The 25,183-nt window shown below is 35.3% G+C and overlaps 1 protein-coding gene and 1 long non-coding RNA gene across 9 annotated transcripts in view; one reads left to right on the forward strand and one right to left on the reverse strand.

The window, feature by feature from the left end:
* MYOF (myoferlin) overlaps positions 1–24,124 on the forward strand; it is a 62,119-nt gene extending 37,995 nt beyond the window's left edge. For 2 of the 7 annotated variants that reach the window (XM_064430877.1, XM_064430880.1), the window contains 29 exons: positions 60–223; positions 1,608–1,722; positions 1,835–1,940; positions 3,484–3,626; positions 3,928–4,101; positions 5,307–5,418; positions 6,727–6,804; positions 8,547–8,728; positions 8,817–8,975; positions 9,144–9,242; positions 9,542–9,703; positions 10,215–10,380; positions 10,993–11,069; positions 14,386–14,397; positions 15,196–15,294; positions 15,919–16,044; positions 17,394–17,549; positions 17,635–17,726; positions 18,665–18,835; positions 19,359–19,507; positions 19,724–19,863; positions 20,139–20,227; positions 20,309–20,404; positions 20,996–21,137; positions 21,449–21,548; positions 22,429–22,622; positions 22,970–23,079; positions 23,386–23,533; positions 23,985–24,124. In XM_064430877.1, coding sequence (XP_064286947.1) covers positions 60–223; positions 1,608–1,722; positions 1,835–1,940; positions 3,484–3,626; positions 3,928–4,101; positions 5,307–5,418; positions 6,727–6,804; positions 8,547–8,728; positions 8,817–8,975; positions 9,144–9,242; positions 9,542–9,703; positions 10,215–10,380; positions 10,993–11,069; positions 14,386–14,397; positions 15,196–15,294; positions 15,919–16,044; positions 17,394–17,549; positions 17,635–17,726; positions 18,665–18,835; positions 19,359–19,507; positions 19,724–19,863; positions 20,139–20,227; positions 20,309–20,404; positions 20,996–21,137; positions 21,449–21,548; positions 22,429–22,622; positions 22,970–23,079; positions 23,386–23,533; positions 23,985–24,020 — 3,597 coding nt within the window. In that variant the 3' untranslated portion in view covers positions 24,021–24,124. Of the gene's footprint in view, positions 1–59; positions 224–1,607; positions 1,723–1,834; positions 1,941–3,483; positions 3,627–3,927; positions 4,102–5,306; positions 5,419–6,726; positions 6,805–8,546; positions 8,729–8,816; positions 8,976–9,143; positions 9,243–9,541; positions 9,704–10,214; positions 10,381–10,992; positions 11,070–14,385; positions 14,398–15,195; positions 15,295–15,918; positions 16,045–17,393; positions 17,550–17,634; positions 17,727–18,664; positions 18,836–19,358; positions 19,508–19,723; positions 19,864–20,138; positions 20,228–20,308; positions 20,405–20,995; positions 21,138–21,448; positions 21,549–22,428; positions 22,623–22,969; positions 23,080–23,385; positions 23,534–23,984 lie in introns of those variants that run through there. The other 5 variants (XM_064430879.1, XM_064430882.1, XM_064430881.1 and 2 more) reach the window with 4 other exon arrangements.
* LOC135306620 (uncharacterized) lies at positions 3,240–24,169 on the reverse strand. Of its 2 annotated transcripts, none has more exons than XR_010367409.1 (4): positions 24,036–24,169; positions 23,370–23,667; positions 20,517–20,609; positions 3,240–4,152 (listed from the first exon to the last, which is right to left on the reverse strand). It is a non-coding gene; the product is annotated as an uncharacterized LOC135306620 (long non-coding RNA). The 2 variants fall into 2 exon arrangements; XR_010367410.1 differs by lacking the exon at positions 3,240–4,152 and adding an exon at positions 15,523–15,573.
* Between the last annotated feature and the right edge of the window lie 1,014 nt (positions 24,170–25,183).

Here is a 25,183-nt window from a genome sequence, read left to right on the forward strand (position 1 = left end):
CTTAAAAGCTATTTATTATTCTGAAATAATAATTGTATTTTTGTTTTCTTCCCACACAGTATGAAAATCAGGCTCTCCTTTTTGGAAAGTGGGGTACCTCAGGACTTGTTGGTCGCCATAAGTTTTCTGATGTTACAGGAAAAATCAAACTTAAAAGAGAATACTTTCTACCCCCAAAGGGCTGGGACTGGGAAGGAGAATGGATGGTTGATCCTGAAAGAAGGTCAGATTCTTTTAATTTTATGCAGATAGGAATAAAGGTATTTGTAGTGTTGAGTAAAAGCTCCTCTCTGTTTTCTTGGATGAGAAAGGGATTTTAAGCTGAATGTTCCAGGATAGCAAAAACCAGCCAATAGTCAAAGCTAGTTAATAGTGCTAAAATTAACATTACCTTTTTTAAAAAGTAAAACAAAACAGGCAACAGAAAGAAAGTATCTATTTCTAAGAACTATCTTATGGTTTTGCGATCCCCATGTTCTGATGGCTATATTGCTTATATTCTCTGAGTGTCAGTGCTTCATGTTTTAGAAAGGGATAATAATAGTATTTCATGCCTAGGAAGCTGATATGAGGCTTACATGTGTCTGTGTGAGATCCACAGATCCTGCTGTGATGGTTTCAGAGCAGACCTTTGAATTGGTGGATCTTCCCTGGACAGAAACTTAACCCTGGCATCCAGTGCAAATCTGCAGTTCATGCTGTAGCAACACCATTACAGTATTTGCATGGGCATTCACAAACACTGCATGGTTTTTTTGGTTTTATTTCATTAAATGTTGAAAAGTAACAACAAACTAAACAACTGTCACAGGCTGTTTCTCAGACTGACTCAAGGCAGGTATTGCTTTCAGTAGAACGCTGTGGTGCCATGTGGCAGCTCCTCCCCTGGCAGACCAAATTCATCAAGTGCCAGTCCTTCCTCAGCTCCACCAGGTTCACTCTTACTCTGCCAGAGGTTTTCAGCTCTGGAGTTGTGCCAGTCCAGCTGTGTTGCCACACTTCATGCCAGGCTGGGAGCATTATTTGTTTCATAAACAAAAACCAGCATGAGAAAGACTAAAAGAAAAGAAAGACTTTTTTCTTAAAAGAAAATATTTGACCCATTTTAAATTCATGTGTTCTGACAGTGAAAAGTATATAGAACTGTTCCTATAGAAAAACTGTGTGGGAAAAATATGTGCCATTTTTAAATTTTATCAGTTATAGGCATGAACGGATGGGGTTTTGTTTATATTAAATCAATAGTTTTTATGAATAAGATGACATGAAGAAATTGCATCAAATCCTGTTGAAATGCATATTTTTGCCATGCAGCTTCTTCTTCTGGGAGGTGATCTGTGGCTCGATTTGGCCGGCAAAGGGCAGTGTGGAACACGCTTTGGTGCCTTTTGAACCACAGTGAACCACTGTGCTTGACTGCAACAGGCTTTTATGTCATTTCATGTTCTCCCATTTCTTTTACTTGCAAATTAGAAAAATATTAGCCAATTGATTTCTTGCCTTGTCAACAGCATAATGTGTGCACATTCTGTACTATGTTTCTGTATGTTTTCTGTAGAGAACTAAAATGGGGTTTATTTATGATTGTATTTTTTTTGGATGCGTAGTCTGTTGACTGAAGCTGATGCTGGCCATACTGAGTTTACTGATGAGGTGTATGAAAATGAGAGTCGCTATCCTGGAGGGGAATGGAAAGCATCCGAGGAGAGTTTCACTGATGTGGTGAGAGTTAAATTTTGCACTGGATAAGTTAAGAGAAGGAATACTATGTTTTGCTACACAGTGTATTTACCTTTCTAATGCAGAAAAATGTTATATTTCCTTTACATAAAAGAACGGAGAAAAAGCCCCACCCCCACGTGAATTCACATGTCCTTTTGGATGGGTGTGGGAAGATGATGCTTGGAAATCCGATTTAAATCGAGCAGTGGATGAGCATGGTAAGATTTACTGTTTATCTGCTGATATTAGGACAATCTGCTGTAGTTCATAATGAAGGAGGACACACGTCAAAACTGTAGCAATATTCTGGGCCTGATATTGGTTGCCCTATGGAAAAATACCAGGGAAGTATTTAGATAAAGTTGTTCATGGAATCAGATAATATGACATTGAGAAAGAGTTCACTGTCTGCATCTATTTCTATTTCCATTTTAATGGATTAGTAGCAGCATTTGAGGGTTTCTAGAGAAGTCAGAAGGTTGAGACCTGATACCTCTGTAATTGCACCAAGAACATGTAGCAAAGCCAGGTTTGGGTCTGTCTGATAATTTACCTATGAGCCTTCAGCCATGGGATGAGTCACCAAATAATACTACGAAGTGAATCAGGAAGTCTGGGGACTAAAGGAAGTGGGGAACCAGTTTGTGTTGGTCACACACCACACAAGTGTAGGAAGGATTCCTGGTTTGCTGAGAGCAGAATAGCAGCTCTGAATTTGTGGGAAGGGAGCCGTGCAGGACTGATCAGGATGAAACATTGGTTGTTAGGCAATTCTGAAATGATAAAAACCTTCAAAATCTTTCTGTGAAGAGTAAGGTGCTGCTCAAGAGAGAATTTCAGATTATATATATTACTAGTATGATCAGGTTAGAAAATCCTAATATGCTTATTACTTTCAATAAATTAAGACTGTTGTCATCACAGAAAGTTGTGATATAAACAAGCTCTCAAGACCATAATTTGGATTCTACAGCAACAGGAAAAAGTAGTCAGTGTCTCATAGCAAAGTATTTGCAGGGCATTGGTTTGATGGTTTGAAAACAAAATAAATATTTTTACAAAAAGGGAAGATCATGGCAGATATTGGAAAACACAAAATTTTGCAAAACTATGGTAACTTTTTGTTCTGTTCTAAAGCAAATGAAAACTCTCAAATAATTATTGCTTCTAAATAAAAAATAACTAGCTATTAGACTAGAAAAAATATTTATCTAGAGTACCTGGTATGAGTTTGCAGTAAGTTTTTAATGAGATGAATTTAAATTAAATTCTGAGTCTTGGATGCTTGGCAACTGAATTATCCATAGACCAAAAATACAGCAATGGGGTTACGAGTTCTTAAAGTTTTATTATCAGAGTTCATGTGGTTGGTGTTCCTTTAAATTAAAAGCTGCTGGAGTCACAGGAGTGCACAGAGCATTTAACTCTTGTTTAAAATTAATGGTTAGATTTTCCTGCAGTGAATTGTGAAAATGCGATATCAACATTGGAGAAAACAAAAATGCAAAGAAAAGAACTTGAAATGTATTGTATCTGTTTTAATGTTGAGATTTTTATTGTCACATATATTACAACACAACATTATTATGAAATGTCATCACTGGCCCCCTGGCTATTAGGCTGTCAGGGTGTGCAGTGCTGAATAGTCTCGTGTGGCAAAGCTTCATCCTCTGTAGGTACAGTCACTCTGTCACCGTGCTTTTCTTCTCTGTATCTCCTTTGTATTTCTGAAAATGTACCAACTCATCAATTCTGCTTTAGGGTGGGAATATGGAATTACTATTCCTCCAGACACTAAACCCAAGTCATGGGTTGCTGCAGAGAAAATGTACCACACACATCGACGACGAAGGCTGGTGCGGAAACGCAGGAGGGAACAGCCTGAAGGAATGACAGCAGGAAGGGTAAGAGAGAGATCCAGGCAGGGCATTATACATTGTAACAGTCTGAGGTTTTTGGTTTGTTTGGTTTTAAATATGCATGAGATTACACATTACCTGAGTGAACAAAAAATGTAATATCAAGCAAAAAAATAAAACCCACAACAACCTTTTACATTTTCATTATATTCCCTTTCTTTATCTTTTTGTCCATTGATGCTTCTAGCCTTGGTTTATGCGGGGTTTTTAGGCCTGCCAAAGGAAACACTGTTTTTTTCACTACAGTTGCACAACACTGTGGATAACAAGAATTTATATCTTCAAGGGAAGGTCATCATATGAAGACCAAGAAGGATGGGAATATGCTTCCTTGATTGGCTGGAAATTTCACTGGGAACAACGCAGTTCTGATACTTTCCGTCGAAGGCGATGGAGACGAAAAATGGCTCCCTCAGAGACACATGGTGCTGCGGCTATCTTTAAACTTGAAGGTGCTCTGGTAAGAGACAGAGTGTCAAACACATCTTTCAAAGGTCAACCTGTTAATTTGCTGTAAATAAACAAATATATTGGATGTTTTAGCCCCTGTATTGTTAAACAAGTGTATAACTGAGAAGTTAATACAGTGTATATTATTTAAATTATTTAGTCAGAAAGAGATCATTAAAGTTGGGGTAGAGATTATTGTATTATTACTAATTTTTAATATTTTTATAACATATGCAATGTTATATATCACATTATATATAATTTATGTTGTCTATATTTTAACTTACTTTATTTTAAAAATTATTTTTATTTTTACATTATATGAGATTTAGCTCAAAAGGCCAAATTACTAGATGAGCCTTTTGTAAGTAAAGTGAAAAGATAGCTCAAGATTTTCATACATGTAATTTAGATGTTTTAACATCAGCACAAAAGACAACAGGCTTGGAAAAAGCTGCTGGAATATGTGCTTGTATAAACAACCAAACACAAGAAAAGATAGCAAAAACAAAAACAAAAAAGAAAGAAAGAAAATTAAATAGTGTGTTGCAGAAGCCAGAATTTCATATGACACAGATAGATGAGCAGAATGCAGTTATTCCTCAGGTTTTGAGGTTAACACAGCTTCACAAATAACCTCTATTTACCAAAATACAAACTGTAGCAAATAATGTGAGAAGGCTCCTTTGTTTTTATAAAATGTATAATAATTCTGAGTGTATAGCATTGACAAAACTTCACACTTTTTTCTTGGTTTATTTCTCTTTTTAACATCAAATGGGTGTGAACCAAGGATTCACTGACAGCATTTTCTTTATCCAGTTAATTTGGCTGTTCTGAATAGTAATTCCTGTTTCAGTTTTGCTTGTGCTGGGATAAATCCTTGGAGCAGTTCTCTGCCACAGCACAGTGCAGAAGACCTGGGAACTTTCCTCCACTATGAGCTGATAAGTAGATAGTACATACCCAGAAATAAAAAATCCTGGAAGTAAGATGAAATTACTGCCTATGATTTCTGCAGAGCTTCAACTGGCAACAGGAAATGACCTCTGGTCATGAGTAAACATCTTGTAAAGTGCATTCACTCACAGAAGTAAATTTCTCCTTGTGCTGGAAGAGAGATGGAAACCCATGAATTCCCCCACATAGTCCATTTCTATCAAGCTCCTTCTATGTTTGTAAATACTCAATAACTTTCTCTGTGTGTAATTTCAGGGAGCAGACAATAGTGCTGATGATGGAGAAGGGAAGAGTTCAGACAAAGCCAAGGAGTCAGCTACAACAGTGTTTGGTGCCAATACACCAATGGTTTCCTGCTATTTTGACAGTAGGTTCTTTAACAATTCTTTTCTCAAAAATGTTGACTGTTTCATTTTGATGACAATCAGAATAATAAATCTTTGTGGTTTATATCTAGCTTTATATGCCTTCTCTAGTAATTCCTATCAGACTCTTGATCGGATCCTATTTAAGTTATTAAAGAAAAATTACAGTTAGTCATTTTGATATTTCAGTCTGCTGTCACACAGATATTTTTAAAACCTGTATGGGACAGGAATTTTAATGCTAAATTTAACTTTTTTGTTGGTTCAGGTCACTTAACCAGCTCAGTGCAACATCAGACAATGCCTGGCCCAGAGGAAGCAGTACCATGTAGTTGAGTTGGCAAAGTGATCAAAACTGTAATTTTGCCAACGTGGATGGGTTTTAAATTATTTGTAATCACTGTAATGTGAATCACAAAAGCAGGGATGTTGAGATGGGAGCCACCAGTGCTAGTTAACAGGAATAGAGGCCAGTTAACAGGAATAGTTCTAGGACTTAACATCCTTTCTGAGGAGCTCTGACTGGAACATTCATCTTTATTTGGACTCTGCAGAACTTAATCAACCTGCCGAGAATGAATGTCTAAATTTTAAATATTTCATAACCTGGGTAATATTGTTCTAATAATGACCACAGCTGGAGGAAAATTGCACTTTTTCTTGCCAAAGATCAGAGGTTTCAGCCCAATGAGGCTATATAGGTGGCTCATATTTTTTCAAGGGCTGAGAGGGTTACACCTGACATCTTTTAAAGAAAAGCTGTAGTAACCTAGCCTCACGTGGTCCTGGGTTGGGGGCACTCACATCTTCTTTTTAAGCTATTCCACCTGACATGTAGTGGTTTATTTTTTAAAATCTTTTAACCAAAGAGACAGAATTGCAACTGGAATAACTTTCTAGGCTAAGAGCTAAAAATGTGAAAGACCCAGGACCTTGGAAGTGCTGTAGTGAATATTTAAATTAAGCAATGTAGTGCCCCGTTCTTGATTTTCTTTGTGTGAGCTATATGATCAAACTGTTTCAAACAGCAATTTTTGAATGGAAGGATTTTTAGATGATTGTATGCCCAGATGATCGAAAAAGCCCAGATAGCATTAATTTGGTTTTTTTTCATTTCTGCTTTGCGTTGAACAAGTGTTCTCAGCTGCCAGCTCATTGGCATTAATACACTCATCACATTAAAAGCAAAAATGTTACTATAGTGTTTGTGTTAAAATGTGTAAGGCATTTTTGTACAAACTCAAAACATCTTCATCACATAAAGGAAGCCTGTATAATGCAGCTGAACTGGTTTTATTTATTTGATGCAGGAGTATATACTTACCACCTTCGCTGTTACATCTACCAGGCAAGAAACCTCATGGCTTTAGACAAAGACAGTTTTTCAGGTATGGAAAAATCCTTCTAAAGGTGCAGAAAATCCACACGTGACATGAACTTGCAGCTTGATTTATTTGGATGTAGAATATCCTAACTCCTTAAGGTCTGTGTGTAGGTCCCAGCTACTGAAAGTATGCCATAAAGAAAGTCTCAGCTTAATTACGTATGATCTGAATTTGGTTACTACTGCCCCAGAGGCTGCTGCAAACAAAGTGCTCTGTATGTCCTGTACCAGTTGCTGCCAGTGAATTCTCAGTGAGGGAACTGGATTTCAGATGAGGTCTGAATTTCCCATGACCAGGCCCTTCCTTTTGCCTTGGATGCTCCTTCTAATCAAAGCCTACATGCAGTTTTGTCCTGCAGGAAGCTTGCACAAAAGCAAGGATGAAGAAATCTGGATGGTTTCATTAGTTATGGCACCAACTGCCTCTGTTCAGTGTTTGATATTAATTTGTTATGGAAATGAACTTGCAGAAAACTGCACTGTGCATTACTGATAAGCATGTCTTTTATTTGTTTATACATGTTTATTTCCAACTCAGTTATTCCAACAGTGCTGTGTCCATCTGGCATCTTTGTAGTCACGCTAATACTGAGTTTTCAAGTTTTGCTAATTCAAATCAACATTTCACTAGGAAGCCACAGAGCAAATTGAATTTAGAATCTGTAATAATATGACTTTACACTTCCTTTAAGGAAGTTCAGCAAAAGACAAAACTGAAATGAATTTTCTTTCTCCATTACCCTCCGTTTGCATCCCTCTTTCCCCCCCTGTAGTTGAGCAAATGCAATGCCTCTGTTACAGAGGATACAGTGCTTTACAAGTTTTAGTGATATTTTCTAAAATGAGGAGGGTTTTGTACAGCTGTTTCTGTGGATTTGGTCATATTTCAGTATTTAAAAGCAATGCAAAGAAACTATTACAAATGCCTCCAAATTGCATTTGTTTAATTCAGGACAAGCACCTCAGATGCAGTCATACATAAACTAGCTCACCTACATTTTATTTTCCTCTAAAATTAGTTTGAAGAATTAGCCAAATGTTGTAAAACTCTGATTGTGTACCTTGTCAGAATCTATTGAAGCTGACCTAAAGATAACCTTTAAAATTGCCTTTAGTCTTTAGTGATTGCAATTTGTACAGGAAACATTAATGACCATCATCAGATACCTTCTACAGAGCTCTTGATGATTTAAAGGCCTGCCAAATAGTGGTCCTAGACCACTTGAATCATTCAGCTGTTTCACTAAAAGAGGTTGCTATAAATGAGCATGTTTGAAACCTAACCATGATCTGAGCAAAACAGCCTGGGACAATTTGTTGTTTGGCAACTAGTCAGACCGTGAATTATTTCTTTCTATTATTTATGAGGCAGTATAGTTATGTATCAATGGAGAGAACAAAAAAGAGTTTCTATGGACAAGATTTAAGACATGATTAGTATAAATAGTGTTTCATTTTTGTTTTCTGGTTCTCTTCCTGCTTTGCAAGATACTTTATCATTTTCATTTATTACTCTGTTAATCAAGCCTTGTATAAAGGAAGTGATTTATTAATCAAATGGAAATTGCTCTATTAAATATAAATTAGGTATATGTGTTCATTTTTGTTTTACATAGAATCGCTTATAGACTGGTAACAACAGTAGCAAAAGAACATTATATTTGATAAAAAATGTGCTTGTGTGCCTTATGGCTTGATGTGTTTTGTTAGTAACTCTGTGCTTTCAATCTCTGTACGATATTTCAGATCCATATGCCCATGTTTCTTTCCTCCATCAAAGCAAAACAACTGAGATCATTCATTCAACTCTAAATCCTACATGGGACCAAACTCTCATATTCAATGAAATTGAGATCTATGGGGACCCACAGTCAATAGCCCAAAACCCACCTAATGTTGTTATTGAACTTTTTGACAGTGACCAAGTGGTAGGTGAAATCTTTTTACCCTGCTTTTTAATTTATTTATATTAGTTGTCAGTACATTAATGGTTATTTTTGCTATTTTTGGTTGCAGGGTAAAGATGAATTCCTTGGAAGAAGTGTTTGTTCCCCCATGGTCAAGTTAATCCCAGAAGATGACATCACACCAAAACTGCTCTGGTATCCTGTAACAAATAATGGCAAAGCTTGTGGAGACATTCTTTTTGCTGCAGAACTTATTTTGAGAGACAAGGTATATATTTCTTTCTTTTGTATGTATGTGTAATATAATAAGATACAGCATATATTCTTACATGGTGAGACATTATGGGAAGAACTGTCTTAGTAGTTGCATGGGTAACTTAGATGGGTATTTCATCTAAGATGAGAAAAACTAATACTGATGTTTGTGTCTTAACAGGGTGGTACCAACCTTCCAATTCTTCCATCACAAAGGGCACCAAAGCTTTACATGGTCCCTCAAGGAATCAGACCAGTAGTTCAACTCACTGCTGTTGAGGTATGGTTACTCTTAAACTAACTTAATACAAGTGCAGTCTTCTCATACTCTAGACAGAAAGTTTTTGAATTTACTTACAGAAAACAAAAAGTATTCATAGTGACAAATATTCTTTTCTGTAGGTGTTTGTGAATATCACTGTTCCTGTTAATTTTCCCAGAACTAGAACCTTGAAATATTTAGCCAGACAGATACTATTATTGAAAATATTTAATTTCTTGTTTCCTACTTTTTGAGTATCATATTCAACATATTGACATGCCTTCCCACTTTTGCTCATATTGGATTTTATTTTACAGATTCTGGCCTGGGGGTTGCGGAACATGAAAAACTACCAGCTGGCACCTGTTATGTCTCCAAGTCTAATTGTGGAATGTGGGGGTGAAATGGTGGAATCTGTGGTGATCAAAAACCTCAAAAAGACACCGAATTTTCCATCTTCTGTTCTCTTCATGAAAGTTGTACGTTACAAAAACCTACATGCCAGCTATCTATAGCAAAATAAGTTTCTCCATAGTTTTAGAAGTCAAGGATTTGTTCTGAGTAGAAAGACTCACAGATCCTTTTTTGATTTACCATAAGAAATTTATGAGCCTGAAAACTGTAATAAAGATAATGTAAATACATCTGTACAGTCACTGGTAGGTTGCACAATTCTATATGCACAATCCAGAGCAGTATATATATTTTTTATTTGAAAGGGCATCCATTTACTTATAGATGTTTGGCTACTTTCTTGTTGCTAGGATGGGTGCTGTGCAAGAGTCAAGAAAATTCAAGATTTGGGGCAATTATTCTTACTGACTTTTATTGACTGATAAGATTAGAAGTTTTCATTCACCATACAGCCATAGAACACAGAACACTTCAATATTAAATAAATGAAGTAACAGCTCTAATTTAGTGGGGGGGAATCTTTATTTTTTTTCTTCTGTTTGCATTGTAAAAAAACCTCTAACTTTCTATTTTTAGCTGTTACCAAAAGAGGAGTTATACAGTCCATCTCTTGTTATTAAAGTAATAGACCACAGACCATTTGGAAGGAAGCCCATCGTGGGACAATGTACTATTGACTTACTGGAAAGCTTTCGCTGTGACCCCTACACTACTAAACAGGACATTGCACCTCAGCTGAAAGGTAGGAAGATGGAAAATGAGAAGTTCTACCTTCTTGTGAGATGCTAGAATTACCTGCCTCTTTACTCTGCATGCTATACTGATGAATAGCCATCTAGTGTTGTGTGCTTAGGTGGAGATAATATTATCTGAAAGGAAAAACATCTAACAGAGAGTATTAATTAGTGTAACGTTCTGTGAAGCATAAGAGGGCATAATGCAAAGGCGAGTCCACTCTTGGACTTGTGCTCATTCCCTGAAGTTCCTCTTTAGTATTAGCTTGGTAGTTAACTATCTGCAGATCACCTCAGCACTAGTGCCAAAGAAATGATCCAGATTCCAGCAAATATGGTCTGAATACAATGGTGACATTTCCTCTACATTTTTTCAAGTTTTACTCTTACTTTTCGTTTTAATTCTATATATTTGAGAAATGTTTGCATATCCTGCACAAAATATTTTTTCTGTTTTTAGCGAAGAGTGGCAATGAATTGCTTTCTTTAGAGGATCAAATAAAGCCAGTGAATTATTTTACATCTTCTGTAACTGTCTGGATTTAAATCTGATGCAACTGTTTAGTAATATTTCTATTTTTTCTGAACCATATTGCCTTAATAAAACCTTTGTCTTACAGTTAGTCTGCTCTCTGCTGCACCTCGCCAGGATATAGTAATTGATATGGAGGACACACAGCCACTGCTAACAGCTCAGGTAATCTTTGAAATTTGATGCTTAACTTTGTTCTTAAGATCTCTGATTTCTGAGGAACTATCTAGACAGCAAAATTGTCAGAAACATATGCAACCCTCTGGAAGGCCAGATGGGAGAAAGTTACTTGGTGACAGGAAAGTGAAGGAAATTTGGTCATAATTTTAATCTTTGTTTTCATATCCCAAACACCAAACTGTAGTATTTTGTCCTCGATCAAATTCACCAGTAGCTTAAGAATTAACTCACTTGTTCAATAGCTACTGAAAGAATGTGATAGAACATCACCCAGTTCCCACTGAGGGTGGATAGGGCAGCCTGATTTTGCACAGACCGAGCACTTCTAGATAAAGGAGTTAGAAGTAGGGGTATGCTCTGCTCCTTCAGCCCTTCATTTTATCACAGTCACACCTTGGCCTCTCTTACCTTGAAGTCATCCAAACCCAATAACACTGAAAAAAATTTTTTTCTGCACTAACACTTCTTTTCCTTCTCTGTTGTGCCTTGTCTCTTTACTGCTCTGATTCTTTCGGGACCACCACAATACAGGTAAAAAATAATTCTACTTACAGAATTTTACTCTTGGTTTGAAACATGACTGAAGACAGATTCCAAGCAGTACATTTTTAAGGAAAAAAAAATTAATTCTTTCAGGACTGTGAAATGTTTCCCTTGCCTAGAAGGTGTTTTCATAGATTTCTGATGGCCTGTTACATTAAAGGAAGCAGAGAAGTTATGCTCTCTAATATACAGCAGTTTTGCAGGCGCTTAATCCACAATTTTGACTTTTGAAAATGCAGAACATTTTACGTTGTTACAGCAGTCCCAAAGTAAATAATATTGAATTTAAGCTTTTGCACTCTTACTGCTATTTTAGTATTTTAATGATTGCCTTGTTCTTCTTTCATCTCTTCTTCTTATTGTCATCATATTCAGACTCTAATTTAAGTAGATAGATAGGCCATGATCTTGTGATTACTGTCATCATACATGTAAATTTTCATCAATATTTAATTTACAACAGTCTCTAACCTTTAGGTTTTCTCTTCTAATTTAAGTAGGATATATTATTATTTTCTTTAAAAATTATAGGGAAAAATATTTAGAAAATAAAGAAGATTTAGCACTTCAAAGTCACCAGCAAAATTGATTATATTTGTGTAGTTTATGTCAACTAAAAAGAGAAAATTCTAAATGATACATAAGCAGAAATACAATTTCTTTTAGTTTGACATCATCCAAGCCAAATATAACATTAGATACAGTGAAAGCATCCATATTAGAGAAATGAAAACTCAGAACAATCCAAATTGAGATTAGTAAAACTGTGGAAAGTGTAAGTGCTATGCAGACAACACCCTGAGGACACAAAATACCAAAATTTCATCAATTACATTCCGATTTCCAGTGTTTAAGCAGTATGTCAACAGCACTCAGCAAAATGGCTTCTCCAACAACAGTGCATGTATGTACCAAAGGGATGCATGCAGTGGCCAGCACAGGCTGCATGGCAGCAGTGCAACCTCTGGGGCCTCGAGGGGCACTTCTCTGGGCAGCTCTGCCAGAGAGATTTTGGAGGAGATGATGCTCACAAGTCCAGTAGGATTGGTTATATTAAGGTACCCTTGGTCAGGAAATCTTACTGTGCATGTACAGTATGCATGAACTACTAAAAACTTCTTTTGTGTCTCAACTTACTTAGAATCTGTGTGATAAAAGCAAAAAAATAAACAGGAATTATTTCACTATGCTATTAATATTTAAACTTTGTTTAGAAATCTACTTCCTGGAAAATAAAATTACAATTTGAAAAATTCTGACTTTTCTAGGGATCCACTGCATCTCTTAGATTTTTTTCCATAATTCCAGATTTTTCAAAAAGATAATAGTTAAATGTTACTGTCTTGACAACTTCATGTCTAACAATTTACAGTGAAGTTACTGGTAGATTTTAAAAAGGACAGTAATGTTACATTGTATTTACCATGTGAGTATTTCACTCCAAAATCTCTAATTTATCATATGGCATTTTATTCTGTGTTTTGGCATTCTGTGAGCACATTCTGATTACAACTTTTAGTAACAATAATATCTGAATATTGAAGACTTATTTGCTCTGGGAATTTTTAAAGCACATCTTAAAGTTTTGGTTTATTTTTCTCCTTAACTACTTCTTCCCAAAACTACCAAGTGCATTATTTGAAGAGACATTTGGTGGTATATCAAGGGAAAAAAATACAAACCCAAAACATAACCCCTGACTTAAACTCTTCCAACATTATGCTTTGATGAAAGATTCCGAGTTCTACAAAGTATATTTCATGAAAAGGTTTCAAATCTGCTCTTTGAATTATGATTGAGTAATTATGCAAGCTAACCTTTGCATTGTCAACACTACAAACCAGTATTTAAACAAAGTGAAATTTAAATATAGCAAACTTTACCTCATTAATAATAGCAAAATTACCTCATTAATTCTGCCAGTAAGTTTTGCAAATCCCTATTGATGTTGTTTCCAAAAAAAAAATTCACTCCAACTGTCTTTAGAAAATTAGTCCCATACTAATCTGATAAGAATATGCTGTATTTATGATTTGAAGGCAGACAAGACTAGTAAAATATAATAGACCTGAACACCCCAGTGAAATAATTACTTTTGAGAACAGAAATGGGAGTAAATGAGAACGATATACCAGAGTGATGTGCTGAGCTATTGATGCATTTGGCTTGTATTCATAAAATGTTTTCATATCGCTTCTGCTTTGCACAAAAATTCATTGCTAATGCTTTTGAATGAAAACACGAGGTATAATGTATAAAAAGTAGCAGAAATGACACTTGCTAATCATGGCTTCCAGGTGGGATGCATGATGCTTGCTCTTCATGGACTAGTGGGTCATAATTATGATATCTGTGATTTAACAGGTGAAGCATTTTGGATTGTGCATATTGTTTTTACACTTACATGGATAAATCTATAGACACAATTTTTTGGGGTTTTTTTGGTTATGTGAAGAACAAAGCACAGGGTAATAATGTCTTACAGTCCTAAAAACCTGCTTTGTAAAATATGTGTGTATATAAATATGCATGCTCCAATTCACTATCTAGAACATTCTGCTTTTCTGACAGCACAAAAAAAAAATCAAGTTAAATACATGATGTCTGAGTACTCTTCAAAAGCATTTCTAAATTATTAATATTTGTAACTTAAACACCTAAACATTTAAAGCCTATTTAATTGTATACAATTCTACAAATCATATCCTTACCATTGCTTTTATTTTGCTCTTTTTTATGACTTGAACCTCATGAGCAGCTCACAGAAAAGGTAATGTATACTACTTCAAAATAATCTGCGCATTGCTTTCTCCAGCTGAAAACCAGTATATCAATACTGCCTACAAATTAGCATTTTAAGCATGTGGATGAGAACAGTAATCTCTGAAAGTGTTTGCTATAAACCTACTGTGAACTTGTTACATGGTAGATTTAGGAAAAAATATGCAAGACTGAAATAGAAAGCTCTATATATAAAAAAATCCCCAGCAAACCCAAACCAGCCCCAACCAACACTCACCATTAATGATCTACATAATACTTTAAGATTCTCTGTAAGTCCAAACAATCTTTAAAAAAAAATCAGATTTACACAGTGAATGAATATTCTGTACATTCATGGACAATGAATGCTATTTATTACCATTGGAAGTTTATTTTCAGGGGCAAATAATTATATTATGTAAACCCTGTGAATACAGAAAATAGCACTTTCTTAAATAGTAACTATCAAACTTAAATAAATAAAAATTTAAAAAACCCACAGAAATACTGTTTTAGTAGAATGTATAGTATCCAGGTGGCATGAGGCTTATTGAAGTACTGTTTTTAAGGGGCAAGACTCAACTACTTTTCAACTGCATTTGGTTAACAATGAGGTAGATCTGCAACTGCCTTAATTATTATATTCTAATTTTCTTTCAGATAAATCATTAATATTACCTAACTGATAGCAAGTTTCAGAGGATATTATTTGTTACTATGCTTAATTGTTCATTATTTCTGCTGTACAGTATGATAGGAGAGAGGATCGCCAATAAAAGCTTTTCTTATTTGCTTTTCTTTTAAGGAGGAAGAAATTGTTGATTGGTGGAGCAAATTTTATGCTTCAATAGGAGAATATGAAAAATGTGGACAGTACATTAAAAAAGGATATGACACTTTAAAGGTAATGCTCAGGATAAAATAAATTAACATATTTCAGAGTTCAGAGGCCCAAGACCTGATCAAAACTCTCTTTTTTTTTTTTAATGCTCTTCAAAATTTAACTAGACATGATTTTCTATAAAGGTTTTTTCCTAATTCATATGATTAAATGAAGGTTTTAAGAAGATACCTTGGCTTCTTTTTTACTTCCCTACTCTTACTAAGAGATGCATTAATAATTTAATCTCACCTTCTGTCAAAGGGAATTTTACTCTATACATCTTTGGGCATCAGGCAGATCCTAAATAAACAAACACATTGAGAAAGTATGAGCACAGAGAATCAGTGCTTTTACTGTTTGTTGGCTAAAATTCTAATTGAGACTACTTTCATTTCTTGTCCAATACAGGTAACAAAGAAAGTAAATCTTATGACATGCTGCTTACTCTGGTTTTAACCAAGCCTAAATGAAGCTTTATCATATGTTCTCCAAAACATTGCATTTGCTCCCACTTTGATATAAAAATAATTCCAAAAGCTTTGGTTCCCTAAAATATTCCCTCAAATATAAAATACTTTACAGTGCCATTATGGTGGAGCTGATATAAATTATAATTTCTAAACTTTCCTTTTTTCTTTTTTTAAGGTGTATGACTGTGAATTAGAAAAAGTACCTGAATTCAATAACTTAACAGACTTCTGTGACACATTTAAATTATACAGAGGGAAATCTGAGGAGAGTGATGATCCATCAGTGGTCGGGGAATTCAAGGTAAATTTCAAATGATGGGCAGCAAACAAACGCTAGCTGCAATCTTTTGTATGTAAGTGGTTATTTAAGTAGATCTACATGCAAGCATTTCAGCTTAAATATGGATGTGTACATTAGTAGGGGCAACAGATATTGGCAACTACTTAGCTACAGGCCCATCTTTTTCAAGCAAAGTACAGCTACACCTTGCTCACACTAGATGAGCTAGATGTTCATTGAAAATAAATATAATTCCTGCTAACATGACCTTCCCCAGTAACCATGGGACAGAACCTTCCCAGATAACCTCTCAAACAGGAGTAAAATTCTAAAAAGCACATTTTTAGAATGATTTTGGAAAAGGTATTTCGTATTTCTGGAAAAGGTATTTCTGTGTTTCTGTGACTTTTATAGATTAAAATAATGCTAATGTAGATAAAACCAACCAACCAATCAAAGCACATCCAAACATTAAATTATATTTTTGGAGAGAGAAACAAAGTATTTGTTATATATTCTTAGTTGGAGCAAAACTGAGCAACTGTGTTGGCATCAAAACAGCTGAATTGAGTTAAACTGTCAAAGGACAGTTTAACCTTGTCTTTTTAGTGTTATCATTCAAAACCCGCTAAGATTAAAAAAAAGACTTTTAGGTCACTGTGGGTCAGGCTACAATTTTGCTACTCATATATTAAATATATACATATATATATTTATATATGTGTATATATTTAATATATGTATTATATATGTGTGTGTATATACATATATATAAAATATATGTGTGTATATATACACACATATATACATACATATATATACATATATCTTTAAAAATATGTGTGTATATATATACACATATATATGCATACATATATATACACATATATACTAAAAAATATACACACACATATATATATACACATATATATTAAAATATATATATGTGTCTATATATATACCCACACATATATATACATACATATATATAGACATATATATTAAAATATATATGTGTGTGTATATATACACATATAGATACATATATATATTAAAAATATATGTGTTTATATATAGATACACACACATACATATATAGATACATATATATTTTTTTTAAAAATGTGTGTGTATATATACACAGATATATATGCATATATATGCATATATATACACATATATATTTTAAAATATATATGTGTGTATATATATATATACACACACACACATATATATATATAAAATGTATACACATACATTATATATATGGCCACATATAGAGTGTGTGTGTGTAGGGTAAATAAGGAACCCAGACTTAGCAGGGTGCCTTTGCCGCACGTCCCCTGCCCAGCCCGTGCTCTGTTTTTCAGGGCTCCTTCAGGATCTACGCCCTGCCCGACGACCCGGCCGTGGCGGCGCCGCCGCGGCAGTTCCGGGAGCTGCCGGACAGCGGCCCCCAGGAGTGCATCGTGCGCATCTACATCGTGCGGGCCCTGCAGCTGCAGCCGCAGGACAACAACGGGCTGGTGAGCCTCTGCCCTGCTGCGCTGTCAGTAAAGTTTATCTCGGCAACTGTGTCTTAACGATGTTCTTTTTGCTTATTTTGAATAGTGCGATCCTTATATAAAAATAACGCTGAGTAAAAAAGTGATTGAAGACAGAGATCATTATGTGCCTAATACCCTCAACCCAATCTTTGGCAGGTAACTTACTTTTTTTGTATTTTCAATTTACTGTATTTTAGAATGTTTTCCTACTTTTTTAAGGTAAACCATTACTTGAAATATTCAGTGCTCTATTCATAGTTATATACTGACAGTTAATTGTGAGTAAAATTGCATAAGGTGTTTTCCTTTTAAATCGTTAGAAAACACAGATGTTTGGCTAATCTGTAGATTTTCTCTGTCATGTGGATAAATTGCACAAAGTAAAACAATGTGTATATCTTAAAACCAGCCTGTGTTAGGCATGTAAGAATAACAAAATATGCTTATGGAATATGGAAAAAGTTTAAACTCTGAAAAGTAGATGGATCTCACAAGTAATCAACTTAGCATACATTCCCAGTACATTGGTCTTTCCATCAAAGGTTAATGACACCATTGAAATATATTAATAAAAAATACTAGTTAGGAATGAAAAGTTACATCATCTGCATAATTACTATGAAATTCTAGGTCTGGTTTAGAGTTGAAGGAGGATTTTAACTTAGAAGGCTCAGAGAGGATGACTAGAAGGATTATAAAGGGTTTGAAAAGCATAATTTGCAATGATGCACTACAGGTTTTCAATTGTTCACATTATTCAAAGAAATACTTGATTACAGACACAAAGTAACTTCCTCACTTCCAATTCAAGCTGATGCACAGAAAACATCTAAGCAATACACTGTGCAGAAAGGAAGGAAGTAATATCCAGAGGAGTAAAAATGAAATTATTTGTAAGTGCAAATAGAAATTGGAGCATGAAAGATAACTGCTGCTAGATTTATCAGCACTGGAAGCATTCTTTTAATACCTTCTAAAGGCTATTGCTCAAAAATAAACTAGTAAGTGCTTTTTTCAGTTTGTATTTTTGAGTTTAAAAATAAGAAGCATTTCTCAAAAGAGCAATAGCCTTAATGGGCCATTTTTATGTTTAGAATGTATGAACTCAGCTGCTTCTTGCCTCAAGAAAAGGATCTGAAAATTTCAGTCTATGATTATGATGCATTGACTCGTGATGAAAAAGTGGGTGAAACCATAATTGATCTGGAAAACAGATTCCTTTCTCGTTATGGATCTCACTGTGGCATCCCCCAGCAGTACTGGATGTAAGTTAATTTTGTGTGTTGAAAATTTTAATCTGTATGACCTAGTACCCAATCTCTAAAAATACCTTAATTCTGTGGTTGAAAAACAATGCTGTGGCTTCTCAAGGGTACTTGTTGTGCTTGTTCTATCATCTAAATTCCAAGTGAAACTATAAATCTTCAGAACAGCCTTCACTGAAAACCACAGCATCAAATATTTTGGTATTTTCTTAACCCAGTAATGTATGTTATTTCTGTCCTGAGAACTCACACTTAACAGAATTTTCTGACCTACTGTTGCAAGTAAATATGAAAGCATTTGAGAGTGTGAATTATTTTGATATGTAAAGAAAATACACTCTGACTTGGAAGGTAATTGAGCTGATGAAAAATTATGTCAACTGTCTCAAACTCCAAAGCCCTCAATCTAGGCAGTTAAAGTGCTGCCCTTTCTGAGGTAGTTTAATGAATATGTTTTACATGATATGTAAATGCTCTGAATGGTGATTAATTTTAGGATATGTTTCTTTTGCTTTCATAAAAGTTCAGGTGTGAATACCTGGCGTGATCAACTAAAACCCACACAGTTATTGCAAAATGTAGCCAGGTTTAAAGGCTATGCTCCTCCTGTCCTCTCTGAGAATGGCAGAAAGATTAACTATGGGGGTCAAGACTATACTTTGGAGGATGCTGGTGAGTTGGTTCACTTATTTTACATGTATGTCTTAAATTCACATTGATCAAATAGAAAACTTGTCAGTTATTTATGGAATACTAGAAATATATATTTGATTTTTGTCCAAGTTGAATACACTTTTGTGCTCATTTTTAAATATCTAAATTTCTTTTAAGTTCAAATGCATATTCTAGTTCATAAGCCCCTGGTTTTTCCTATTTATTTTATTTCAGAAGCTAACAAAATCTTACATCAGCATCTTGGTCCGTGTGAAGAGCGCTTAGCCCTTCATATCCTCAGAACCCAGGGTTTGGTACCTGAACATGTGGAAACAAGAACCTTATATAGCACTTTCCAGCCCAACATCTCCCAGGTGCTGTGAGCTGGCTTGGTTATGGTATCTCAAAAGCAGAAATGGAGCATTTCAGAATTTATGTCATGTTGTTAATGGTGTGGTATCTCTGAGGGGGAAGAGGGCTGCAAATCATTATTGCTTAGTTTAAAACGTAAACCAGGTTAGTCTAGAAACATAATAAAATGCAGCTTTTTAAAGAAAGTTTCTGTAGAAATGAGAACTTTTCTGACATCTGGCCATGACAAACCTATATGCAACAAACAATCTCTCATCCATCTTCTTCACTGCCACAGGGAAAGCTGCAGATGTGGGTGGATGTTTTCCCCAAAAGCTTAGGACCACCAGGCCCTCCGTTCAACATCACTCCCCGAAAAGCCAAGAAGTGAGTATCCCCACCTTCTGCACACCCTCTGGCAGCCTTGCCAAAGCAATCCAAATCTCTCACCCCAGATATCTCTCTTAGGTATGTCCTGCGTGTGATCATCTGGAACACCAAAGATGTCCTTCTGGATGAAAAGAGCATCACAGGAGAAGAAATGAGTGACATCTATGTGAAGGGGTAAGAGCATTCTGTCGTGTAACACTTAAAATTAATAACATTCAGAATGTCCTGAGAATACCTTGACCATGGATTTCAAATATTATTTGGTTCAGCCAAGTCAAATACTAACCTTAGAGAAGTACAGAAGTGTTATCAGATAAAGCACAACCAGTTAATGTGTGGTGTAAGATCCCAGAATTTCATCTCTTGAGTCGGACAGCAACTGAAAAGGCAGAGAGTTGGCTTAGGTACTGCATGACTTGGACTCTTAATTTTTATATTCCCTCATCTTAATATAAAAAAGCAATAAAAATCAGAGAAATAAACTACCAGGCAGATCTAATTTCTCACTAAATAAGAACTCAGCAAATCACCACTGACTTCTAAGAGCACAGCAATGGTCTTAGATCAGAAATTCAGTTCAGATATTCCTATTTACAGTGCTAAATTGGAACCCATCTGCAAAGGGGCTTGAAAAACTCCCCAGCCCTCTGTGAGCAATTCTTACAGCTTGTCTGCAACCCCTTAATGACACAGTTCCAGTACAAACAGGCAACCCCACAGTGTAATCCCACTGCAAACACCAGACACATCTCTCCCTATTTTCAGATGGATGCCTGGTAATGAAGAAAATAAGCAGAAAACTGATGTTCACTACCGATCATTAGATGGAGAAGGGAACTTTAACTGGAGATTTGTTTTTCCTTTTGACTATCTCCCTGCAGAGCAACTCTGTTTAGTTTCCAAAAAGGTAAGTATTCTTAACATTTCAATTCTTAGAATACAGATTCTAGTTAGCCTGATAATTTGTACCTACGTATTGAAAGAGACAGTTTGGCTCAGTTCCATATACTTTTTCACACTGCTGTTGTGAACAGATTCATTTTGCTTTTGGGCCAGGAGTAACACACTGGCAACAGCAGCAGTCTGCTTTTAGCTGGGCAAGATTAGATCTCTTAATATTTCCACCAACCCCAGAATTCACAAGTACTAGCAGACTCCAGCTTTGAATTTCCATAAGTAATTTTAAAGGTGTTTGGTATTTGTTTTTTAAAATTTTAGGAACATTTTTGGAGTCTTGACAAGACAGAATTCAGAATCCCACCCAAACTGATCATTCAAATATGGGATAATGACAAGTTCTCCTTGGATGACTACCTGGGTAAGATTTTGAATGAAAATAGTTACTGTTCTCTCAAACAAGATATCAAAGTGAACAATTTTAAATTACCACATAAGGATTGCATTTACAGTGAGACACTGAGCATGAAAATATACTCTAGCTTTCCTTCTCAGCACAGGCTCAGTGGATGAATAAGTATTCACTCAGTAAAGGCCTACTGGCAGGTAAACCAAGATACTTTTCACTCAGGTAAATCCTCTCACAAGGCATATGAAATAATAATATGCATGAAAATTTACTTTGCTTCTTTCTTTAAGTAAAATTACTTAAACAAGGGCACTTCAGTTCTAAACAAGACTATTAACAATAGCATATAGTTTAGGTTTAAGCAATCTACTTCACACTGTAATTATTCCCCACCTTTTCTAGGGATACTGCTCTGCACAGGATTCTCTGCCCTATATCAAGATTGCTCCAAAGTCTTTAGCTTACATACAAACTATACAGGCCTCAAAATCTGAAAACAAATAGTTGATTTATAACCATTATTAAAATTTGCTAAATTATGCAATTCTGACAATTTCAATTGTCAGAAATTACTTATTACATCGCTGTATTAGGGTGTCTTCCATTCAGATGTGTGGGGGAAAAAAACCCTTTATTAAAAAATCAAACACTCTTGCAAGCTCTTGTCGAGCTTGCTAAATCAAATTTAGCAACCAAGAGGAGCTTAAACACAACATGTCCCACTTCCCTGTCTCACAACACCTTTAGACAAACAGGAATGTAATGTGTCTGTTGATTGCCTTTCCTGTGTTTCCTGTATGTATATGTTTAGAGATAGCAAGGTTGATGTTGAGCTGCTGTGCTGTATGGTTGGTTGTATTATGCAGTGTTTATTTTTGTATCCTCCTTCTAGGCTTTGTGGAACTTGATTTACATAAAACAATCATTCCAGCAAAAGTTCCTGAGAAGTGTAATATAGACATGATTCCAGAGTACAAGGCAGACAGTCCTCAGAAGGCTCCCAGGACTGCCTCTCTCTTTGAGCAGAAATCCATGAAAGGATGGTGGCCATGCTATGTTGAAAAGGACGGCTCACGTATTTTAGCAGTAAGGTTATTTCTTCTTTTAAAAGTACTTCAGATGTGCTCACCTGTCCTTTCAAATTACAAAGACTGTAAAGAGTCTCCCACTTAGCTGTTAGCTTTCAGTGGATAGACAGAGGAGGGGTAAATAGGACATTCCATGCACAAGTTCAGGAATTTGATCCAGCAACAATTTTTTGTTCTAAAATGTGAGATTAATGCTTCATTTATGTAGTTTGTTGCTAACTTGGTTTAACCTGAAAGACTGTGGTGCCAGTTGAGTCATGCTATCTTGCCAAAGCAGCTGATGAAGTAGTATGAATGAGTGCAATTTCAATAAGATGCTTGTCTCATGCCACTTTTTTTCTGAAGGGTAAAGTTGAAATGACACTGGAAGTTGTCAATGAAAAAGAAGCTGAGGAAAGGCCAGCTGGTAAAGGAAGAGATGAACCCAACATGAACCCCAAACTAGATCTACCAAAGTAAGATCTTTTTGTCCCACTAGCTTTAGAAGTACCCAGTATCTAGTTACTCTGATGCAGTAATATATTAGTCATCAATTATCCTTTGCAAAACTCCATTTATAAAAGCCAATCTTGTTTCCTCTTACAAGCATTAGGATAAAATGCAGGATGGTTTCAGTAATAATGGCACATGTTTACTGCAGCTGCTATCTTACATTTCAAAACTGTCTGTTTTCTTCAACCTCAGACCAGCATGCTTTAAAGTGTTTAATCTCATGCTTAAGTTTTAGAATATAAATAATACTTACTTCTTTCAAAATGCAGCCGGCCAGATACTTCCTTCCTTTGGTTTACAAATCCCTGCAAGACCATGAAATTCATTGTGTGGCGCAGGTTTAAATGGCTCTTCCTAGGCCTCATCATCTTGCTGATTCTCCTCCTGTTTGTAGCAGTGCTGCTCTACTCCCTGCCGGTAAGGATTTGTGAATGTTGCTGTTCCTCAGCTGTGGGATGAGCTTAGACAGCAGTCACCAACAGGACACACTCCTGACTCAGACAGAGTCTATCACCTTTGTTTATCAGGAGATAGGGGTTATATCCTTATAGCTAGAAAAAAAATTCAACTGATTTTTAATGAGAAACTATTAAAATGTAGGTTAAAACTAACCTATTAACTAAAGATGGAACGAGAAACTGCTTTAGAAGAGTTAATAACCCACACAATTAAAATAGCTAATAGTTGGCCTAGAGTCTACATTAGTCTGAAAAAAAATACCTATTTTCACTGTATTTTAACTCAGATTACCACACCCTAAATACATTTTGATCCATTTTAATATTTAAAATGTCTTTTTCAAAACTACACTGAAGTATTTTGTGTACATAATTTTACCTCTCTTGTTTCTTTCCTCCTCCCCCAACAGAATTATTTGTCAATGAAGATCGTGAAACCAATTTAAGGAAGAATTTTTTACCTCATCTTTTTAAATAGTGCTGAAATTTCGCCCCAGGCTGTGGACCAAAATCAGCAAGGCTCTCCATCCTTTGTATCTGCTTGTATTTAGAACGGTAAAATAGATAATTAAGACTTTCAATAAGGTTAGCCAAGGTTCAAGAGGTCATGGAAGGTGGTTTTTAAAAACAAGGAATAACTCACGACCCCCATTTTTTTTTACTTCAGTGGTATCTATACATGGTAAAGTTTTGACTTTGCTTTTAAAGTGGATTTTTCATAAAAATCACTGAGAGGAGCTGCCTACTGTTGCTGTCTCTGGTTTTTACCAGATACTTTCTTTTGAAAATCCTTTTTGTTGGGCCCACTTTGAAAGGCTGTATTTTAAATTAAAGGAAAACAATCACTACTTGCAATTATGTCTACCAGAGAAACATCACAGTGCAACCAAAGGGTCATACATTGTTTCTAGTTCCAAAGTTTTCATCCTCATGCTGCTTAAAATTCTTATTTGCCATGCTGTAGACTTGACAACACTATACACATATCCTGACAAGTTCATAAACATAGAAATGAATTATACATTGGTTTTTTTAGTATAATTACAAAATTTTAAATAAACTTATCCACAAATAAAACACAAGTTTCCAGTTTTCTTCAACTATTTCAAACTACAATTTATAAGGACTTGTGTTGAAGGTATTTTACTGTTATCTGCACAGTCAAGAATAAGGAAATTCTTCTGCACAAAGTTCTTATTAAATTATTCATTAGTTAGGAAATTAATAAAGAAATCTGTTGACTAGTTTCACTATACTCCTTGTATTTAGAAATGATCATGAATCAGAAACAGGAGGATACATGACCTAGAATCAACCCTTGTTTGAAATCTGATCTGCACATGGGAAGTATCTCATTTTGCCTCAAAACTCTCCCAAGGTAGAGTAAAATATAATCTGCACTAAAAATCAGATTATAGTCTGGGATTCTATCTCACTTTTATGGAGGGCTGATGCAGAAGCCTGAAATCAGCGTTTGGTGTGATTGTCACATTTTTGACTGGATAAAGGCTTCAGCTATCTTCAAAAAGATGTCAAAAGTAACTACAAAAATGAGTCTTTAAAAACTTCTGTCATTGTATTTAGTACATACTTAACACTTTCTTATAAC

This window comes from Passer domesticus, chromosome 8 (assembly GCF_036417665.1).
Source record: "Passer domesticus isolate bPasDom1 chromosome 8, bPasDom1.hap1, whole genome shotgun sequence".
In the NCBI taxonomy this organism is placed as follows: domain Eukaryota; kingdom Metazoa; phylum Chordata; class Aves; order Passeriformes; family Passeridae; genus Passer; species Passer domesticus.